Source organism: Periplaneta americana, chromosome 15 (assembly GCF_040183065.1).
Source record: "Periplaneta americana isolate PAMFEO1 chromosome 15, P.americana_PAMFEO1_priV1, whole genome shotgun sequence".
Classification (NCBI taxonomy): domain Eukaryota; kingdom Metazoa; phylum Arthropoda; class Insecta; order Blattodea; family Blattidae; genus Periplaneta; species Periplaneta americana.
Genome location: NC_091131.1, coordinates 599,554 through 622,108, shown reverse-complemented (window position 1 = coordinate 622,108; position 22,555 = coordinate 599,554). Strand labels below are relative to the sequence as shown.

General features: G+C 39.7%; 1 protein-coding gene across 3 annotated transcripts in view; it reads right to left on the bottom strand.

The window, feature by feature from the left end:
* LOC138715781 (platelet binding protein GspB-like) overlaps positions 1 to 22,555 on the bottom strand; it is a 173,629-nt gene that overhangs the window by 69,304 nt on the left and 81,770 nt on the right. Inside the window, exon 1 of one of the 3 annotated variants that reach the window (XM_069848845.1) lies at positions 8,874 to 9,090. The exons of 1 other annotated variant lie outside the window; for it this stretch is intronic. In XM_069848845.1, coding sequence (XP_069704946.1) covers positions 8,874 to 9,075 — 202 coding nt within the window. In that variant the 5' untranslated portion in view covers positions 9,076 to 9,090. Of the gene's footprint in view, positions 1 to 8,873; positions 9,091 to 22,555 lie in introns of those variants that run through there. One more of the 3 variants, XM_069848846.1, reaches the window with a different exon arrangement.

The window sequence follows — 22,555 nt, the reverse complement described above, 5'->3', positions numbered from 1 at the left end:
GCAGAAAGAATAGATTCAAATAGCCAAATAGATGCAGTGATTATTGACTTATCACGCGCATTCGATGTAGTCCCACACGATATGTTGTTGGTTAAACTACAATCAACGGGGAGTGACTTCAGAGTACTCCAGTGGATGAAGGAATTTTTAACTTGTCGCACTCAGAGTGTACGGGTGGGGGAGGAATCATCTAACCCAATTGAAATTACTTCCGGAGTCCCACAAGGGAGTGTCTTGGGGCCTCTTCTATTCCTGGTTTTTGTAAATGATCTGCCAGTTAACATCTTGTCCAGGGTTCGCTTATTCGCGGATGATTGTATCGTATACAGGGAAATAAAAAGTTATGAAGATACTACTCTTCTTCAGAATGACCTCAATAGAATAAATGATTGGGCAATAGCCAACAAAATGAAAATAAATTCTCCAAAGAGCAAAGCCGTCAGTTTTACAAGAAAAATAAATAAAAATAATCGCATCGTATACGTTAGAAGGTGAAACCATTCCGGAAGTTAATAAATGTAAATACCTTGGAATAACATTTAGCAGCGATCTCGGCTGGGAGAACACGTTACTGACACAGCGGGAAAGGCATGGAGGGCGTTACACTTTGTGATGAGGGTACTAAGAAAAGATTCTGATAAATCGAAAGAGATTGCATACAAATCACTAATACGTCCAGTAATGGAATATGGTGCTGCATGTTGGGATCCTTACAGATTAGAACACATTAAGACACTGGAAAAGATTAAAAAACGGGCTCTCAAGCATTGCCATAATATTTCACCATTAAAATGGGACACGCTCACAGACAGGAGAACGCGAATTCGATTATGCGCAATGTTCAAAACACATAGAGGTGAGCCTGCCTGGAGAGAAATAAAAAATGGGTTGCAGCCGCCAAATTACTCTTCAAGGAACGACCGCTCTTTAAATTGAGGGAAAGAAGACAGAGGACGGACACTGGAAGGTTTTCTTTTCTCAATCGTACTATCAGGGACCGGAATGCTTTACCTGCAGACTTACTAAAGGCTTTACCAATAACCAAAAAAGTATTTAAAAATAGGCTTAAGGACTTTACTAATAGACGGTAGTATATTATACACGCTATTTAAAGGGTGTAATTGATATCTTGTGATTTGAAGTGTTGTATCAATGAAGAAGTGTGTTGTGTCAGTGAAGTGTGAAGTGTGTTTTTGTCAGTGAAGGTTTACAGTTTATAGTGGCAGTGCAATGTATTTGAACAGTGAAATGTTTTTGAAGTGTTAGTGAAATCAGGATAGAATCAGTGAAATGTCTCGTAGTTCCAGTGCAGTGAGTGAGTTGTCAGCGAAATGAGTGTAGTGCTGAAAGGTACTTGTGCGGGTATGAACATATCATACTCGTGGGTTTTAGTTCGAACTTAGGGTTAAGATACAAATTAGATTTACTTTAAATGTTATTTTAAGTAATCGTGCTTCATTTAATTTAGAATGCTCCCTGTTATTATTATTATTATTATTATTGATTTATCGTTAATTGTGTTTATTATTGTCATTATTTAGAATAATTAGTTACCACTGCCACCGGGTATACACTTATTTGCAGTGTGAATGAATACATACATAAATACATACAAAAAGTCCACAGTTAAACACATTAGAACAATATGAAATATACAAGCACACAATAACATACCCACAGCACATACTTAATACACAATTACAATTCAATACGGATACATTATTCGATCTCATAATACACACAAACAACCAATCCCAACCCCTACCCCCAACCACGACCACGACGAAGCAAACGCTGGAAATCAAGATCGACTGGAGCAGCAGTAGTTCGAAGGACACCACACCAGTGCTGAAACGGGCCCATCTGTCATAAAGGTACATTACCTTTCTTAAAAATTGTAACACTTCTAACGTTTTAACTCTAGAAAGTTCTATAGTTTTAATCAAGTGTTAAAGTGAATGATAAAAAACAATGAATATAAAAGAGAACCACCACTAGGATCTTTACTGTCGAAAATGATTTTTTATAACGACCGCTAGATGGAAGTAGGCTGCAAGCTATTCGTATTACTTCATGCAATTCCATCAAAGTTATAACGTGACTTCTTTTGCAATCGCTAGATGTCAGCATAAAAGCTGTCCTGAGGATGCATTAGGCTGCTGATCTATCCGTTATACGTGGTCAGGGATAGTCCTTGAATACGGAACTATATTTTCCTGCGTCGTGCGAGTGTTTGGACCAGAAACCAATCACGGGTATGAACATGACAGCCACGTGCTGTGTTTACGTTAGGATTAGAGAAGCATTATGGATGGTTTCCACATTTCGAGGAACTACCTGTGAGCTTATACCACAGTATAATATTGTAACAGTCGCCCGGCTCCATGCGTGTAAAATATGCCAACGTTTCATAGCTGGCGCGACAGTAGGGCTCAAGAGGCTACCAAGTTAAAGATTTGCAGAGTACATAATACATCAGAAAAACGATTTTGCGTAGTTTATTTTTTTTATTTTTATACCATACAGTAACTGTATATGGTTCTTATTAATAACACTACGAGAGAGTCTGCTTCAGCTACATTTCTCATACTTCGCAACCTCACTTTGCAACAGAAGCTTAATCCCCTGTACTCGAACACCAACGAATTATTTTCTGTAAAGCTGAAATGCTACAGTTAAAATCAATTTCATGCGTCTCTGTTTTCCCCATAAACATTGATACTATCTGGTGTGAATCATACCCCGGACCATCCTGTGAAGTGTCGCTCCCACGCGGCCACATGGCGTGCAGCTGCGGCAAGTCCGGTTCGGTAGTTTTTGTCTTCCACGTTTACACAAGAGCTGCAATACGAAGCAGCGGTTGAAACAGTTCCAAAAACACGCGTATGAATCGCGTATCAGCGACTGCACTTTACTTCAGTAGTTCGGTCTGCCCACAAGTACGGGAACACGTCACAGGTAACCATTGTGAGCAGATCATTCTCATGTTATCTACGTTTAGTTAAATTTCAATAGTAATAACAGAATTTCATTCGACTGCAGAGCTGGCGACTGTTTTCCAACTTAATGTGCAAATTTCGTAAAGGTAGATATCGATCGAATACTGCGCTCCGAATGTCCAGTGTGATGCGCAATTCGTCTTAATTTTATATTTTCTTCTGTCTTTTTTTGAAGGACCACAAGGGCAGACTTCGAGGACCACTTTTATAAGTGAGAACAGTTCCGCGGACCACCTTACTCTTGTTCCCTTCGAAAGCAAATTTATAACTTTTGTAGTATGTTTTATTATCAATATACTTATATTTTAAAATAGAATTAATTAAAATTAATTAAATTAAATTAATTTTATATTAGCATTAAGTAATTAAGGTAATGCTGATAGAAGAAAATTCACTTTTGTTTCTTTAATATTTGGATAACCTTTTAACTTATTAACAAAAAATAAATAAATTTTGGTATTCACATTAAATATACATAAATATACTTGGACTTCTCCAGATGGATTGACACACAACCAAATAGATCACATCTTGATAGATAAACGGAGACATACTAGTATAGTAGATATTCGAACTTTCAGGGGTGCAGACTGTAATTCTGACCATTATTTGGTGATTGGAGAATTAAGAGAAAGATTATCAGTAGCCAAGCGAGTAGAGCAACAAGTTAATATTACTACATTCAATATTTTGAAATTAAAGGACGAGGAAGCTAAGCAAAATTATCAGGTCGAAATTTCGAATAGGTTTGCCACTTTAGAAAGTTCCGACGAAGTTGAGAAAGAATTAGATGTTAATAGCGTGTGGGAAAATATCAGAGATAGTATCAAAATTGCAGCTGAGCAGAGCATAGGTTATTATGAAACTAAGAAAAAGAAACCGTGGTTTGATGAAGATTGTTGCATGGTAGTAGAAAGAAGGAAACAGGCAAAATTGAAATTCTTACAGGATCCAGTTGAGGAGAAGAGAGATAATTATTTCAATGAAAGACGGGAAGCAAGTCGTACACTTAGGAATAAAAAGAGAGGTTACTTGAAGGAAAAACTGAATGAGGTAGAAACAAATAGTAAGAATAAAAACATTCGAGATTTATATAAGGGTATAAAGGAATTTAAGAACGGATATCAGTCAAGGGTAAACGTGATCAAGGATGAGAATGGTGACTTGCTTGCAGACCCTCCATCAATCCTAAACAGATGGAAAAACTATTTTGCGCAACTACTAAATGTACATAGGCCAAATAGAAATGATCGGGACGATATTGAAATACAAACTGCTGAGCCATTTATACCCGAACCCACCCTTTCAGAAGTCGAAATTGCGATAGAAAATCTGAAAAAGTACAAGTCTCCAGGTATCGATCAAATTCCAGCAGAATTAATACAAGAGGGTGGAAGTGCATTATATAGCGAAATTTATAAACTTGTACTTGCTATTTGGGAAAAGGAAATTGTACCAGAACAATGGAAGGAGTCCATAATTGTACCTATTTTTAAAAAGGGGGACAAAACCAACTGTGGTAACTTTCGAGGAATATCACTTTTGTTGACGTCGTACAAAATTTTGTCCAATATTCTTTTGAGGAGATTAACTCCGTACGTAGATGAAATTATTGGGGATCATCAGTGCGGTTTTCGGCGTAATAGATCGACTATTGATCAGATTTTTTGTATTCGACAGATAATGGAGAAAAAATGGGAGTATAAGGGTACAGTACATCAGTTATTCATAGATTTCAAAAAGGCATATGACTCGGTTAAGAGGGAAGTATTATATGATATTCTTATTAAATTTGGTATTCCCAAGAAACTAGTTCGATTAATTAAAATGTGTCTCAGTGAAACATACAGCAGAGTCCGTATAGGTCAGTTTCTATCTGATCCTTTTCCAATTCACTGCGGGCTAAAGCAGGGAGATGCACTATCACCTTTACTTTTTAACTTCGCTTTAGAATATGCCATTAGGAAAGTTCAGGATAACAGGCAGGGTTTGGAATTGAACGGGCTACATCAGCTTCTTGTCTATGCAGATGACGTGAATATGTTAGGAGAAAATACACAAACGGTTAGGGAAAACACGGAAATTTTACTTGAAGCAAGTAAAGCGATCGGTTTGGAAGTAAATCCCGAAAAGACAAAGTATATGATTATGTCTCGTGACGGGAATATTGTACGAAATGGAAATATAAATATTGGAGATTTATCCTTCGAAGAGGTGGAGAAGTTCAAATATCTTGGAGCAACAGTAACAAATATAAATGACACTCGGGAGGAAATTAAACGCAGAATAAATATGGGAAATGCGTGTTATTATTCGGTTGAGAAGCTCTTATCATCCAGTCTGCTGTCCAAAAATCTGAAAGTTAGAATTTATAAAACAGTTATATTACCGGTTCTTCTATATGGCTGTGAAACTTGGACTCTCACTCTGAGAGAGGAACATAGGTTAAGGGTGTTTGAGAATAAGGTGCTTAGGAAAATATTTGGGGCTAAGCGGGATGAAGTTACAGGAGAATGGAGAAAGTTACACAACACAGAACTGCACGCATTGTATTCTTCACCTGACATAATTAGGAACTTGAAATCCAGACGTTTGAGATGGGCAGGGCATGTAGCACGTATGGGCGAATCCAGAAATGCATATAGAGTGTTAGTTGGGAGACCGGAGGGAAAAAGACCTTTAGGGAGGCCGAGACGTAGATGGGAGGATAATATTAAAATGGATTTGAGGGAGGTGGGATATGATGATGGAGACTGGATTAATCTTGCACAGGATAGGGACCGATGGCGGGCTTATGTGAGGGCGGCAATGAACCTTCGGGTTCCTTAAAAGCCATTTGTAAGTAAGTAAGTATTCACATTAATGAGATGGATGAGCCTGCCGATTCTTGCACAGTTGTTCTATATTTGGATGTATGCTGATAAGCTTAAGTTGGAGATAGTCACATACATCGAGTCGATTTCGATAGGCTACTTTGTTTTTATTAGAGTTAGTGATGAAAACCCTTTCTTACACAGATACGTAGAAGCAAACTGACTTATAATCTCTAAAGCACCATTGTACAATTCACTGTATTCTCTTTTCATTTGTGATGCGGTCCAGAAAAAAACCACACCTTCCTCTTGGAATTTCATTTTAAGTCCGGCCTCATTCGAGAGTTCAATTAACTGTTCTCTTTCACTGAATGAAAGCTTGTTAGTTTCAATATCGCAATGAAAGGGATCACGAGCCTATCAAAATTCGTCATATTTGCTTAGAAAATAAGTTTCAAATTGTGACCTCACAGTTGTATTATTGGTGTACGATGTACAGTAAGTGACCATTTCAATGTGCAGACTGGGTGCCGGCAAAACTATTAAGAAAGTCATAAATACATGAAAAGGTTATGAATTTTGGTGGTCCCTGGCTGGGTTACAGACGCGGCGCCAGTTGTGCAGAGAAAAGATAGCGAGAAACACCACGTTCATAGTGACTAAAATCCCTCGTTTGTTGTGGAGAATACAGTGGGAATCAGTAGACGGATAGGGTAATAAATTTCATAAAATGTCAGTACTGAGAGAAAAGTGAAAGACGATTGCCATGTGTCATTTCCAAACTGAGATTTTCAGTTATAGAGTGATACACAATTCGTTAGAATTTTTCTTTTTTCTTTTGCCTTTTTTTGAAGGACCACAAGGGCAGACCTTGAGGACCATAGTTTAAGAAACACTGTCCTAGACCTTTCACGTCAGAGATGAAACAACATAAAGCGGCAAAACATTGTCAATTCATTACCCACATAATGGTTAATTGATTGCATAGTTATGCAGAGTTGTTGTTGTTTAGTCAATTGTCCGAAGACAGATTTGAACCTCGTAAGTAACACCAATAAGGCATCACTCATGAGGCAACTAGGTCAGGAGATAATGGGATAGGGTGGCCAGTTTCTTTCCCCCTCCAACGCATACATCGCCGACTAGCTACATATTACACTAGTCAGACTTCAGATGCATACAAACAATTGTTCTTCCTCTGACACACATCGTCAAGTGAGATGTACTGCCTGATAATAGATGTAGCCTACATATCAGCCAGAACCTCAATCAGAGGTTTATGCTGAGTTAAAGTAAGAATAAACAGGTTTGAGGTTATGCACTAGAGAAAATGCAGACAATGGCTGAGGAATACAAAAATCATCCACTTTACACGTTTTGAAACAAATTAAACAAAAGTTCAAGGAACCAACCTCAGCATTAGAAATAACTATACGGTTAAAGCAAAACTATCCCTTTACAAGGGCCGATAATCCCTTACAGTGGCAGCAGGGCGGTCAGCCTTGGTACTCAGCGACCTTCCTGCTTGTGCAGACAGACACCAGGCCTACCTGCCGTATTTATGAACGTTTCTTCTAGTTGTCACAGATGTGGAGGGGGGGAGTCACTTTGAACAATAACACCGTTTTTTGTTACTTTACCCATTATTCCTCACTTCCTTTTCTGAATTTTCAAGGCTCTTTAATATATATATTCTTTCTTATATCACTCTTCAACTCGACAAACTTTTTTATAATAATTTTCTTAGCATTTTGTTCGTCATAAAACATCGGAACTTCGCACGCTTAGGCTTACCTGGCATACTTCCTCGTTATTCCACTTAATTCAAGCTGAAACAACACAGAATAAAGCAGGTGCAATGCAATTCACATTTCTCAACCAGCTCAGCACAACTGCAACCTGTTTAATACTTCCAATAAAGATGTCCACGGTCCAAACAACAAATGTAACTGAACACCTGAGATTTAGTAACATATGGTGTTTGGAGAGATTTTCTAGTGCCTTCATTTGACGAAGCAAGGCAATAAAGTTGCTCGTGAACTAGAGATGCGTTAAACTGCGTATTTTCAAATTACTTTCCCTCAAGAGAAATAATTTTTCCATTTTGTAGCGAAATTGTTCAGGCATTTTCGAACAGTCAATTTCGTCTTCTATTAAGTTCAAGCACATAATCAGCCAAAGATTGCGACAGACAGTCAATGTAAGTTTGAAATTGTACATAGAAAAACTTGCCAATTTAAAATACACAGTTGACAATTGTATCAAAACAAATCAACCCTCTAGTCAGATCAGGAGAACCAAATGTGATTATAAGCGGATGACGTCACCTAGGAAGACAGGATAATTATGAATACTGCGCTCCGAAACAACTGCAGGACGCGATTGAAATGATTTGTACAAGACATCATACTTAATTTGGATTACCTGTTTTTAAGAATTTCCCTTGTACGGTATGCAAGTGATCGTGAGTAAGATTCTGCATCTCATCATGTCGGTGAGTTTTGGGAAAAGAGAAAAATGGAGGTTGTAGACTGAGAATGAAATATTCCCTGGATAAGAACAGCATTGAAAAAATTTAGGAAGATTTAAAGAGAAAAAACAAATGGGACATTACCACCAAGTGACCGACTACTGCCAGCGTACAGGAAAGGTCGGTTTCACTATTTCTTAAACATATTATTTTATAAATCACGTGTTTTTCCTTATATCAAAAGTATATTAATTAAGGATTGTCAAAAGCCACATATTTAAAACACAATAAACACTATGCTGTCGGTTAATACATTACTGCGAGCGAGCAGATCTAGCACTACTAAATACAGAACATTATACAACCTGCGCGCGGCGGAGCACCATGGAAGATCGTCGCTGGTCAACACGTCGGCAGGGCGTTATGAATGGTTTTTACTTTGCGTGCCTCGACTGATCTGAAGCGCGGAGAACTGACCCGAAGTGAGAAAATGGAAAACAGACCGGAAAGTGGCGGCGTGCCAAGCCATTCGGAACACAGCGCTGCAGTCGCGGTCTACTACACACACATCTCCAAGCAAGGGATCTCTACCTTCCTGCCTCCAGCACTCACACTCACCACTCACTGTGCAGGCACACGCTCCACTCCTCGACGCGGCTCGAATTCGTTTGGCCGCCGAGGAGCTCCGTCGCACCGAGGAGGAGGGAGGGCTATGCCCCCACCCGAGAAAACTGCATGTATCGCTACTCCGTTCCTCACGCTTTCTATACTGCAGTGACAATGTGCAGCCCATTTCCAAGTTTCCACTCAATCAAAAACAGAGTTGCCCATGCCTTGGTGTTAACTTGGCCGCAGTTCGCCTTCAGGCACTCCCTGCCGAATGATCACATTGAAAATATAAAGAATTTCAATATTAATCATGTTTTCTCTCTACCTTTAGTTTCAGTGCCATTTTGTAATCCTGAACCTATCCATTACAGTCCATTTTCTTTCTTCTGTAATTCCTCCCCGTCTACGCTCAATTTACGAAGACGAAGTATCACCACGGTGATCAGACGTCCGGGTTTACGGGGGCAGTCCCTGTTTTAGATGGTTTGTTCCAGTGCACAGTGGTCCAAATCACCAATCTAGCGGCACAAAAATTATTTTGGTCACCCTTGAAGATGTAAGTAAAAATGGTTGTATTACTTTAAACATATCGCCCCATCGTGACTCAGTCTTTAAACGACACTGCGTGGCAGGCCTCGAAGTGAATGTTGGATGCTGTTGAGATTAGTCAGTGCCTGCAAGGATGAGCAAGCTCCCACTCCTACTGGATTGTAAAGATACTCTTTGGTATAATAATACTGAGAGCTGTGTGACTGTGATATTAGCTAGGGGAAAATTCAATTATTATGCTTATTCTAGAACTTTAAACAGAACATAAAAAAAACTATCGTCCTGGAGTATAGTATACTATACTTCATACATGCATTGTTTCAAATTTAGCACTACGTAGATTCGTTATCGATCACTTATTTTCTGTGCTTGTCAAGCTCCTGACATCTCTTGAGGCTTACAGGAAGCACAAGAAGGTCCAATTCAATCATTGCGATGCGCGTTTAAATTATTTGTAAATGAAAATGGCGACCAGCAACTCAACGACAAGCCACCATAGAACATGCTTTCGAAGGAAGTATACGGTAAACGTTATATTTTAAGGGTAAAAAAAATGATATAAGATGTATGTGCAGAGACCCGAAGAAATACCAGCATTTGTGCCCTAACTGTAACCTGCAGAATTATTTGAGCATTTTTCCTCATTTCACTGACTTTACAATTATACTGGACTTTAAAAACAAAGCAAAAATGTCTCAGCCCTCAGGAGCATACTGCAGAGGAATGTAAGGGCTGTAAGATGCAAAGTGCGCCACTTGCGCGTTTTTAAGATAATCGTCATTTCTTTCAAGATGATTAACAAGAAAAAAATACTGCAACCAGAACTTGCCTTATTCGAAAAGAAAACGTCGGTCGGTATGCACCAAATCGGCACAAACGGACCAAAAACCCAATAAAAAAGTAAATAGGATGTTAATTTAAAGATATTGAATAAGTTAAACAATTGAACTTATGTGTCGATCTTACACAATCAGTCTTGAAATAAAAGTTTAATTTCTTAAGTTAAATTCGGTTACTTAACAACAGGGATTTTAATGCTTTTATAATGAACATTACACAATTATTATTATGTACTATTATATAAAATTCAGAACGCTCCTTCTAGAGGAAACCACGATGTCTCGAAGAGGAGTCAAACCACGGGTGATGACTCATATGGAACTCTTCCAGAAGAGAAGGTTTACAGCGAATGATTTATGTAATTATGTGAAGGGCAAATTTATTAGAGTAGTACGGAACTGTAGTGAATTATTGCAAGAAAAATTACGAAAATGAAAATCTGACTTTCAGATATTTCGAAAGCAATGCGGCATAAAATGCGACAGGTACGTGCTAAAATACCGAAAATGTTTCAATTCAGGAATAAATTTCCAGGGAGATTATTACGTTTACGTAGTATCACAGAGCCTACTCCTACTTCATTATCTGTTGGGAGACCTAGAAAATATTTTTCTGAAGGCAGTTTAAAATTAAGTGTAGATTAATTATTAGTACAGTCATTGGTGAAAGAGAGAACAAAAGAAGAATTGCGTCTTGCAAGTCAGCTCTAGTTGAAGAGTGCAGGGATTCAGCATCTGTAATGTAAGACAGAAGGGAAACCACTCCGAGAAGGGCTACAAAATATAAAAAAGCCTATTTTTCACCCTGTTCGCCGCCAATACCATATACAGTATCCCTGAAGTGCCTACTGTTATTAAAATATAAGCGCACTGAACAGCAATACATTGGTATCTGTCATATTGAAGCCGACTTATTAACTGTGTACCCCTTCTAAAGGGAAAGTTTCTCTTACACAAACATAATAACAGTTTGTATAGATAACAAATATGTTACATGTAACTACTGTACAAAGTTTGATGAAAATCTGTTAGATAGAAGAAAAGTTGAGCACTTTGTCTAAATTCACCCCCCTATAATGGCGTAGTTTCTTTTATACAAACACAATGAGAGTTTGTGTACAAAACATATATGCTACCTGTAACTACTGTACAAAGTTTCATAAAAATCTTTTAGATAGGAGAGAAGTTATTAATTTTGTCCACTAGATTTGAGTTTTGGACCACTGTGCACTGTCCCAAAGAACTTTCTCGGGAAGCAAAAAGTCCCGACAACGCGCTCATTATAAGAGCAGTCGGATCTGCGCCGAATTTACACGTATGCCAACCTTCTCCGAAACAACAACGCCTTCTTGATTAGGAAGACACAGACTGTGTTGAAATAATCACATTTGAACCTAAATATGTTGGCTGTCCTATTTCGGAAAATCATAGTGATAAGAAGGTAACGAACGGAAGAAGTTTTCAAACAGATACTTTCCAGTTTCCGGTTTGTCTTGGCAGCATGTGTTTCTTATTTACAATCTATGTGTGAGTATAATAATTGCGAGTTTTCCTTAATATGCCAAAAAGGAAGTGTTCAACAAGACTTTCCGTATAATTCTGAAATTGAAGTGGAAAGATAGAGAGCACACTATGTAAATGCATGTTTCCAATATCACAGCAGACAGACATCAGTGACATACTCGTAGAAAAAAGAACAATTAAATTGCAGCAGAAGACACTTTTACTTATAACTGCAGTTTTCGTTCGATGGACTGCACTTCTACAAATGTGAGAAGATTAGTGAATGTGCTGGCCCACTTTGCAATGTGGAGGAACTGAAGTACAAATCTGACTTTTCAGGCATAGTTCCCTCTAAAGCTGACTTGAATAATTTCAAGCGAAAAGTTGTTCCTGGGTCGGGTGTCGAATCCAAGACCTTTAGCCAAGCGTGCCAACGCTCTACCGTCTGAGCTACCCTGGAACTCTACCAGTCCTCAACGTTGGTTTGCTCAGCCGAAGGTCCCAGGTTCGACACCTGGCCCCGAAACAATTTTTCGCTTGAAATTATTTAAGTCAGCTTTACAGGGAGCTATGCCTGAAAAGTCAGATTTGCATAATACACGTCACTGTTCGTTAGCAGAAAACCATAATTTAAGTCACACAGAAAAAGTGTGCACTAAATTGAGTCTTTGACATCTTGTCAAGCCACTTGAGGTATGTGGGTATAAAAGGGAATAATTGAGCCGAGGACTGGTAGAGTTCAGTCGGTAGAGCGTTGGCGCGCTGAGCCAAAGTTCCCGAGTTCGACACCAGGCCCCGGAACAATTTTTCCCTTGAAATTATTCAGGAACTAAAGTAGCTAGCTTCATCTCTGTGATGATAGATTCCTCCAGTGGCGGTGGTAATAATCTTTCAACCAAGTGGGAGAAAACCATTTCAACTACTCAACAATGTTACTTATTCTTCATTCATTTCAAGCGCTTGTCATTAGGGTGGGTTCGATTTTTGCAGAGGGTTTTCCTCGGATACTCAACAACATTGTCCACCTGCCCCTCATGTGGTACGCGTTTCCAATGCTGATTCAGGAAGGGCTTGGGCTTCTGGATCTCAGGATGGGACCTGGCTCTATCTAGACTAAGGCAGGATGGTTCATACGTCAGTATCGAATTCATGAATGTCACACAGCCGGACGATCACAACGGGCGTCTAAGTATGTACAAGGAGGCTTTGCCATTATATGCTATCAGAAATTCAGAACTGCACGCCGAAGAACGAACCCTGGGCTGCAGAGGAAATGTCGATAGGAAATCATATCGTTTTGCGAGGACTTCAGCAAACATGGCGAGGTGGAAAGCTATTTTCCTGAGATTAGTTTTTTAAAAACATGTAAATACGACTTTTATAACACGTTCACGTTATTATTTAATATGAATTGATTTTAAATTATTCATATACTTTTATTTTACAACATAAATAAGAATACTACACGAAAATGGTGAAACTGCAGTTTATAAATGGTATGCCACAGTCTTCCTTATTATCCATGGATGCTGTCATTGTTACAATCGGCCAGTTATGTTTCATATTGAATTCTCTACATTGATCTAATCCTTCCGGCTCTGGGTTTTACTCACCTCTAACAGAAATAAATATCAGGGCCATTTCCCTGGGGTTAAAGGCGGCGGGCACACAGTATTGACATCCTTACTGTCACTAATGCCGAATGGCTATAAAGAAGGGAGCCTAACCTCCTACCACCCTCTGGGCCGCAATGAGGCTGACTGGCTTTTACGTGATACAAAATGCTTTCCTAATTTACAAGGCTGGGTCACTATCAAGGACAAATGAACACTGCGAATATTTTTAGGGTGGGGGAATGGGTTACTGAAATACTCACCCGTTTCAATAAGCAAGTAATAGAGAAATTCGCTTCAGCCAAAAGTAGAAGAATAAAATTATTGATCTACAAGAAATGAAATGTCAAAGTAAGTTTTGGATAAGCATTACTTATTTTAAGGCATATTTCAGATGTGTCATATTCTTTTTAACCCCACGAGTCGCCACTGACTTTTTGTACGAAACAAAGCGCCTAGATTAGTTGCAACAGATAAAAGCTAGAAGAGAAACAGGAACATTTAACATATTGCTTGTATGAAATAAATCGACGCATACTCAAAGCACAGACAAAAAGACATATCAAGTTAAATAACACAATGATTCTTCCATCATACTGAAGAAACAAAACTAGGAGCGAGAGACGTGGCAAAAAGTAAAAAAAATGACGCTAGAGATTACGACTACAAACAGCACAGCTGTGGGGACGAACTACAGCATCAGATCCCTAGTGTTGGAAATGTTGGGTTCCAGGACAAGATGGAACATCCCAGAGTCTGACTCTGAGGTGTCAGAAAACATACAACGTAATGAATATGACGATTATTATTATTATTATTATTATTATTATTATTATTATTATTATTATTATAGCCTAAAAGTGGACGGCCAGGCAGACCAGAGTCACACAGCGAAGAAGGCGACCCAGTTCGCTCCGGCGAGCAAGTGTGACGCGAACTGCACTTCCCGGAAAGCGGTGGACAGTGGAGGGTGACGGTCACACGGCTCCGCAGCCCAGGTTCGACGTCCGGCGAGAGCACTCTGCGTGAAGGAACACACTGCATGATACACGACCAGCTAGCACGTACAGTACTTACTGCACCGGAGATCACGACCAGGCTAGAGCATACATGATGAAGTGGAGATCACGACCAGGCTAGAGCATACATAATGCACCGGAGATCACGACCAGGCTAGAGCACACATAATGCACCGGAGATCACGACCAGGCTAGAGCACACATAATGCACCGGAGATCATGACCAGGCTAGAGCACACATAATGCACTGGAGATCACGACCAGGCTAGAGCACACATAATGCACTGGAGATCACGACCAGGCTAGAGCACACATAATGCACTGGAGATCACGACCAGGCTAGAGCACACATAATGCACTGGAGATCACGACCAGGCTAGAGCACACATAATGCACCGGAGATCACGACCAGGCTAGAGCACACATAATGCACTGGAGATCACGACCAGGCTAGAGCACACATAATGCACTGGAGATCACGACCAGGCTAGAGCACACATAATGCACCGGAGATCACGACCAGGCTAGAGCACACATAATGCACTGGAGATCACGACCAGGCTAGAGCACACATAATGCACTGGAGATCACGACCAGGCTAGAGCACACATAATGCACCGGAGATCACGACCAGGCTAGAGCACACATAATGCACTGGAGATCACGACCAGGCTAGAGCACACATAATGCACTGGAGATCACGACCAGGCTAGAGCACACATAATGCACCGGAGATCACGACCAGGCTAGAGCACACATAATGCACTGGAGATCACGACCAGGCTAGAGCATACATAATGCACCGGAGATCACGACCAGGCTAGAGCACACATAATGCACCAGAGATCACGACCAGGCTAGAGCACACATAATATACTGGAGATCACGACCAGGCTAGAGCACACATAATATACTGGAGATCACGACCAGGCTAGAGCACACATAATGCACTGGAGATCACGACCAGGCTAGAGCATACATAATGCACCGGAGATCACAACCAGGCTAGAGCATACATAATGCACCGGAGATCACGACCAGGCTAGCATACACAAAATATACTGCAGATCACGACCAGGCTAGAGCATACATAATGCACTGGAGATCACGACCAGGCTAGAGCACACATAATGCACTGGAGATCACGACCAGGCTAGAGCACACATAATGCACCGGAGATCACGACCAGGCTTGAGCACACATAATGCACTGGAGATCACGACCAGGCTAGAGCATACATAATGCACCGGAGATCACGACCAGGCTAGAGCACACATAATGCACCGGAGATCACGACCAGGCTTGAGCACACATAATGCACTGGAGATCACGACCAGGCTAGAGCATACATAATGCACCGGAGATCACGACCAGGCTAGAGCACACATAATGCACCAGAGATCACGACCAGGCTAGAGCACACATAATATACTGGAGATCACGACCAGGCTAGCATACACAAAATATACTGGAGATCACGACCAGGCTAGAGCACACATAATGCACTGGAGATCACGACCAGGCTAGAGCACACATAATATACTGGAGATCACGACCAAGCTAGAGCACACATAATGCACTGGAGATCACGACCAGGCTAGAGCATACATAATGCACCGGAGATCACAACCAGGCTAGAGCATACATAATGCACCGGAGATCACAACCAGGCTAGAGCACACATAATGCACCGGAGATCACGACCAGGCTAACATACACAAAATATACTGGAGATCACGACCAGGCTAGAGCATACATAATGCACTGGAGATCACGACCAGGCTAGAGCATACATAATGCACCGGAGATCACGACCAGGCTAGAGCATACATAATGCACCGGAGATCACGACCAGGCTAGAGCAGACATAATATACTGGAGATCACGACCAGGCTAGAGCACACATAATGCACCGGAGATCACGACCAAGCTAGAGCACACATAATGCACTGGAGATCACGACTAGGCTAGAGCACACATAATATACTGGAGATCACGACCAGGCTAGAGCACACATAATGCACCGGAGATCACGACCAAGCTAGAGCACACATAATATACTGGAGATCACAACCAGGCTAGCATACACAAAATATACTGGAGATCACGACCAGGCTAGAGCACACATAATGCACCGGAGATCACGACCAGGCTAGAGCACACATAATATACTGGAGATCACGACCAGGCTAGCATACACAAAATATACTGGAGATCACGACCAGGCTAGAGCACACATAATGCACTGGAGATCACGACCAGGCTAGCATACACAAAATATACTGGAGATCACGACCAGGCTAGAGCACACATAATGCACCGGAGATCACGACCAGGCTAGAGCACACATAATATACTGGAGATCACAACCAGGCTAGCATACACAAAATATACTGGAGATCACGACCAGGCTAGAGCACACATAATGCACCGGAGATCACGACCAGGCTAGCATACACATAATATACTGGAGATCACGACCAGGCTAGCATACACATAACATACTGGAGATCACGACCAGGCTAGAGCACACATAATATACTGGAGATCACGACCAGGCTAGCATACACAAAATATACTGGAGATCACGACCAGGCTAGAGCACACATAATATACTGGAGATCACGACCAGGCTAGCATACACATAATATACTGGAGATCACGACCAGGTTAGAGCACACATAATATACTGGAGATCACGACCAGGCTAGCATACACAAAATATACTGGAGATCACGACCAGGCTAGAGCACACATAATATACTGGAGATCACGACCAGGCTAGCATACACATAATATACTGGAGATCACGACCAGACTAGCATACACATAATATACTGGAGATCACGACCAGGCTAGCATACACATAATATACTGGAGATCACGACCAGGCTAGCACTGTAGCACACATAATACACTTGGAGATTACGACCAGACTAGCATACACATAATATACTGGAGATCAGGACCAGGCTAGCATACACATAATATACTGGAGATCACGACCAGGCTAGCATACACATAATATACTGGAGATCACGACCAGGCTAGCACTGTAGCACACATAATACACTTGGAGATTACGACCAGACTAGCATACACATAATATACTGGAGATCAGGACCAGGCTAGCATACACATAATATACTGGAGACCACGACCAGGCTAGCATACACATAATATACTGGAGATCACGACCAGGCTAGCACTGTAGCACACATAATACACTTGGAGATTACGACCAGACTAGCATACACATAATATACTGGAAATCACGATCAGGCTAGCACGTACCGAGTGGAGATCAAAATTAAGACAAAAGTAGATTCTGGACTTAAGATCGCGACCTGGCCAGTTCGTACATACCAATTGAAGATCATAATTAGGCCAAAAACTAGATGCTGGACTGGCCAGATCGTATATACCGACTGGAAATCATAATTAGGCCAAAAAGTAGTTACTGGACTTAAGATTACTGCCAGATTAGCACGTACATACCGACTGGAGATCACGATTATGTTAAGAAGTAGATGCTGGATTTAAGATTGTGAATAGGCCAGAAAGTGTGCAGGTTCGCATCCCAGCCACTGCAGTCAATTGAGCCTGTAGTAAGGGGTAGGGTGGGCCCATGTAAAACATTCTGTGTAATGGTATGCATGGAAGCTGACGGGGTTTCAGTTGACTGCAGTTGAAATGATTTTGCTCCCTTTTAAGAAAAAAAAAAAAACATTACAATATAACAAAATTAAAATTATTTTAATTAGTTTAATTAAGTATAATGTTACATAAAATGTAAGAATACCAATGTACTTCATAAATAATATACACTAAACTGATCAGTTTCACAAACAATACAGAACAACTGGTAATATAACTGTTTCATAAATTCTAACTTTGAGGTTTTTTGAGAGCAGACTGGATGACAAGAGCTTCTCAACGCATTTCCCATATTTATTCTGCGTTTAATTTCCTCCTGAGTGTTGTTTATATTTGTTACTGTTGCTCCAAGATATTTGAACTTCTCCACCCTTACAAAGGATAAATTTCCAATTTTTATATTTCCATTTCGTACTATGTTCTGGTCACCAGACATAATCATATACTTTGTCTTTTCGGGATTTACTTCCAAACCTATCACTTTACTTGCTTCAAGTAAAACTCCCGTGTTTTTCCTAATAGTTTGTGGATTTTCTCCCAACATATTCACGTCATCCGCATAAACAAGCAGCTGATGTAACTCGTTGAATTCCAAACCCTCTCTGTTATCCTGGACGTTCCTAATGTCATATTCTAGAGCAAAGTTAAAAAGTAAAGGTGATAGTGCATCTCCTTGCTTTAGCCTGCAGTGAATTGGAAAAGCATCAAATAGAAACTGGAATATACTGTCTCTGTCACTGAGACACATTTTAATTAATTGAATCAGTCATTGCAGAAAGGGGATAAGTCATGAAAAACGCGAAAATGAGTTAAGAGTATCATTGCTTTCTCCAGACCTAGACACAGAAATGGGTCAAATTTGTTCCTTCTCAACGCGAAGCAGAGTACCATAAGCAGCGCAGTCATTGCAGAAAGGGGACAAGTCAGCGACTTAGCTTCTTTCTGCACTGACTGACGACTGACTGAGTGCCGCGGATCTAATAAGTTACGGCCCATCAGCTGATCAGGAAAATGACAGAAAAGCTAGAAGCAGTGAGTGACCCAGGGGAAGAAAACTGTGTTATTAGTGGTAAACCACGGCGTACTAGAACGCCGTGGGTAAACGTAAACGCAATGAAATTAACTATCGCAGAAATGTAAATAAGAAAAATAAACTGAAGGCATTGGAACGTCAATTCCATTGGGAAGTCTGTAGCAGCCCGTACGACAGGAGAACAGTGTGGGTAAGAAACTACTCATTGTTTGTTTAGACGCAACTTTGGGTCATCAATTTTCAACATTCACAACTTCAAAGACCATACGGCGCACTTCTATTCCTATCATGAAGTTATAGGCCACAAATATTCAAATGAAGTGTGTTCCTTCTCAACTACATTGAAAATAACGTCCCTTCTTCAGTCAAGGAATTGTATCTTTTCTCTGATAACTGTGGAGGGCAAAATAAAAATCGTATCTTAATTCGATTGTTGCTTGCACTGACCCAAATGGGAAGATTTAACAAAATCATTCATTATTTTCCACAACGAGGCTATTCATTTCTTCCCTGTGACCGTAACTTTGATGTAGTGAAGCACTAACTAAGGAAGACAGACAGGTATATGTGCCAGACCAATACAATACCTTGATCCACCAGGCAAACACAAACAACAGATTTTCTGTAGAATCAGTTACTATGTTTTCTCCAGCACATTTCAGTGAATCTGTTTACTCTAAAGATGATCCAGGATGTGTGACTGCCAGTTTGTTCATTGGTAGTGAAATGAGGAACACAGATTCTGCACGAAAAAACCAGGTTCTGGACGCATAGTAATGCCTACACAAAAGCATACAATGGGAAAATTCCCATTAATACGAAAAAAGCTTGGAGACGTATCGAAAGTTAGGCAATACATTCCATTGGAGCACACTGTCTTTTACAAAGAGATCCTGAACTGGCCACCTTGTGACAAGGAATCTACAAATGACGTGGCTTCCAACATCTAACAATACACTCTATAACAATTGAAACAAATGATTTTGTGTAGTAGTTTAGTGTATTTTTATTGTGCTCTCCTATATGCAGTTTTTAAGTATTCGTTTAAAAGTAGAGTTTTCATTTAAAACTGTGATATAAAGTCACATATTGGTACATTTCTGTAGTAGGAATAATGATTAAAATGCAAAAATAATTATGTAAATGGTGACAGTAATGTAGTAATTACACACAAAAACATCGTTATCATTGTAATAATTAACATTTAGTTTGTTTTCAAATATTACATTAGCCCAAAATTGTAAATTATATATATTTTTTCTTTTATATTTAACAATTCCTTGCAGAAAGGGGATAAGTCATGGTTCGATTAAACAACTTTAAACAAAAGTGTTTGAGACGTCAGATGTCTAACATGATGTATTATACTTCACTATTCATAAACAAAGTAAGAAAAAATATTTATAATGATTGCTCCAGTATTGGAAGAAGAAAACAGTTTTTATTGATTATCTCAAAAGTAAGATTTTATGACTTACCCCCTTTCTGCAATGACCGATTCAATTGAACTAGTTTCTTGGAAATACCAAATTCAATAAGAATATTATATAAAACTTCTCTGTTATCGAGTCATACGTCTTAATGAAATCTATGAATAACTGATGTACTCTACCCTTATACTCCAATTTGTCCTCCAATATCTGTCGAACAGACAAAATCTTATTAATAGTCAATCTAGTGCACCTAAAGCCAGACTGATGGTCCCAATGATTTCATCTACATAAAGAGTTAATGCTTTCAAAAGAATATTGGACAACAATTTTTATGACGTCAATAAAAGTGATATTCCTCGAAAGTTTCTATAATTAGTCTTTTCCCCTTTCTTAAAAGGTACATTTCTTCTGGTACAATTTCCTTTTCCCAAATATGCAGTACAAGCTTATAACTTTCACTGGATAATGCGTTTCCACCCTCTTGTACGTATTAATTCTTCTGGACTTTGATTAATACCTAGAGTCTTGTACTATTTCAGCTTTCTATCGCAAATTTCGGCTTCAGAAAGTGTGGGTTCGGGTATAAATGGCTCAGCAGTTTGTGTCTGAATTTCATCCCGATTGGCTTTTGTACATTTAGTAGTTGCCCAAAATAGTTTTCCCACCTGTTCAGGATTGAATGAGAGTCTGCAAGCAAGTCACCATTCTCATCCTTGATCACGTTTACCCCTGCCTGACATCTATTCTTAAATTCCTTTATGCTCGACAATGCCGAAATGTAGTAATTATACACCTGGTAGCAGTCCTTCAATGCATGTCATTAAAGTACACCTATTCATTAAAGTTCAGGTTTTCGATTATTCTCGGATATGCAATCGAAAGACAACTAGGGAAACGTCACGGAGGCTAGAAATCCAATACTGTCGCAGAAGGTTATGTTCTGTTACTATAATAATTAGCGTTAATTGTAAATAATATTCAAATAAATTCAATTTGTCTTCTCGTTTTTCAATGTCGAATTCAATTTCAAGGTTATATCAACATTAATTTTTTTTCTTACTCTTTAGATTATATCAAGGTCGTCGACATTCGTTTCCCGGAAAAAAAAACAATACTTTCGCGTCTGCGCACATCTCACAATTTATGAGGTAGGCTATTGCACTCACTCACATAACAATAACATGAATAACTTATGAATAATTTCAAGTTAGAAATATGGTCGAGCATAAAAAGTCGTATGAAACTTGCCTATAATGGTAATTAAGACGCTCGTATGAAAATTATGAACGAGTCGCGTCTTAATTACTACCATTATAGGCTCGTTGCATAATGTACTATTATGCCCTTATACGCCCACTGGAAAGTTTTCTTTTCTCAATCGTACTATGAGGACTGGAATGCTTTACCTGTAGACTTACTAAAGGCTTTACCAATAACCAAAAATGTATTTCAAAATAGGCTTAAGGACTTTACTAATAGACGGTAGTAGATATATTTTATAGGGTTATTTTACGACGCTTTATCAACATCTGTTGTTATTATGAAGATGATAATGCCGGTGAAGTCAGTCCGGGGGCTAGCACCTAAAGTTACCCAGCATTTGCTCATATTGGGTTGAGAGAAAATTCCGAAAAAACCCTCAATCAGGTAACTTGCCCCGATCGGGAATCGAACCCGGGCCACCTGGTTTCGCGGCCAGATGCGCTAACCGTTACTCCACAGGTGTGGACACGGTAGTATATTATGCACACTATTTAAAGGGTGTAATAATTGATGTTTTGTTATTTCAAGTATTGTATGAAGTGTGTTGGGTCAGTGAAGTTTTATAGTTTATAGGGGTAGAGCAAAGTATCTGAACAGTGAAATGTTTTTGAAGTGTTAGTGAAATCAGGATAGTGTCAGTGAAATGTGTCGTAGTTCCAGTGGAGTGAGTGAATTGAGAGCGAAATGAGTGTAGCGCTGAAAGGTACTTGTGCAGATATGAACATAATTTATATACACTCGTGCGTTTAAGTTCG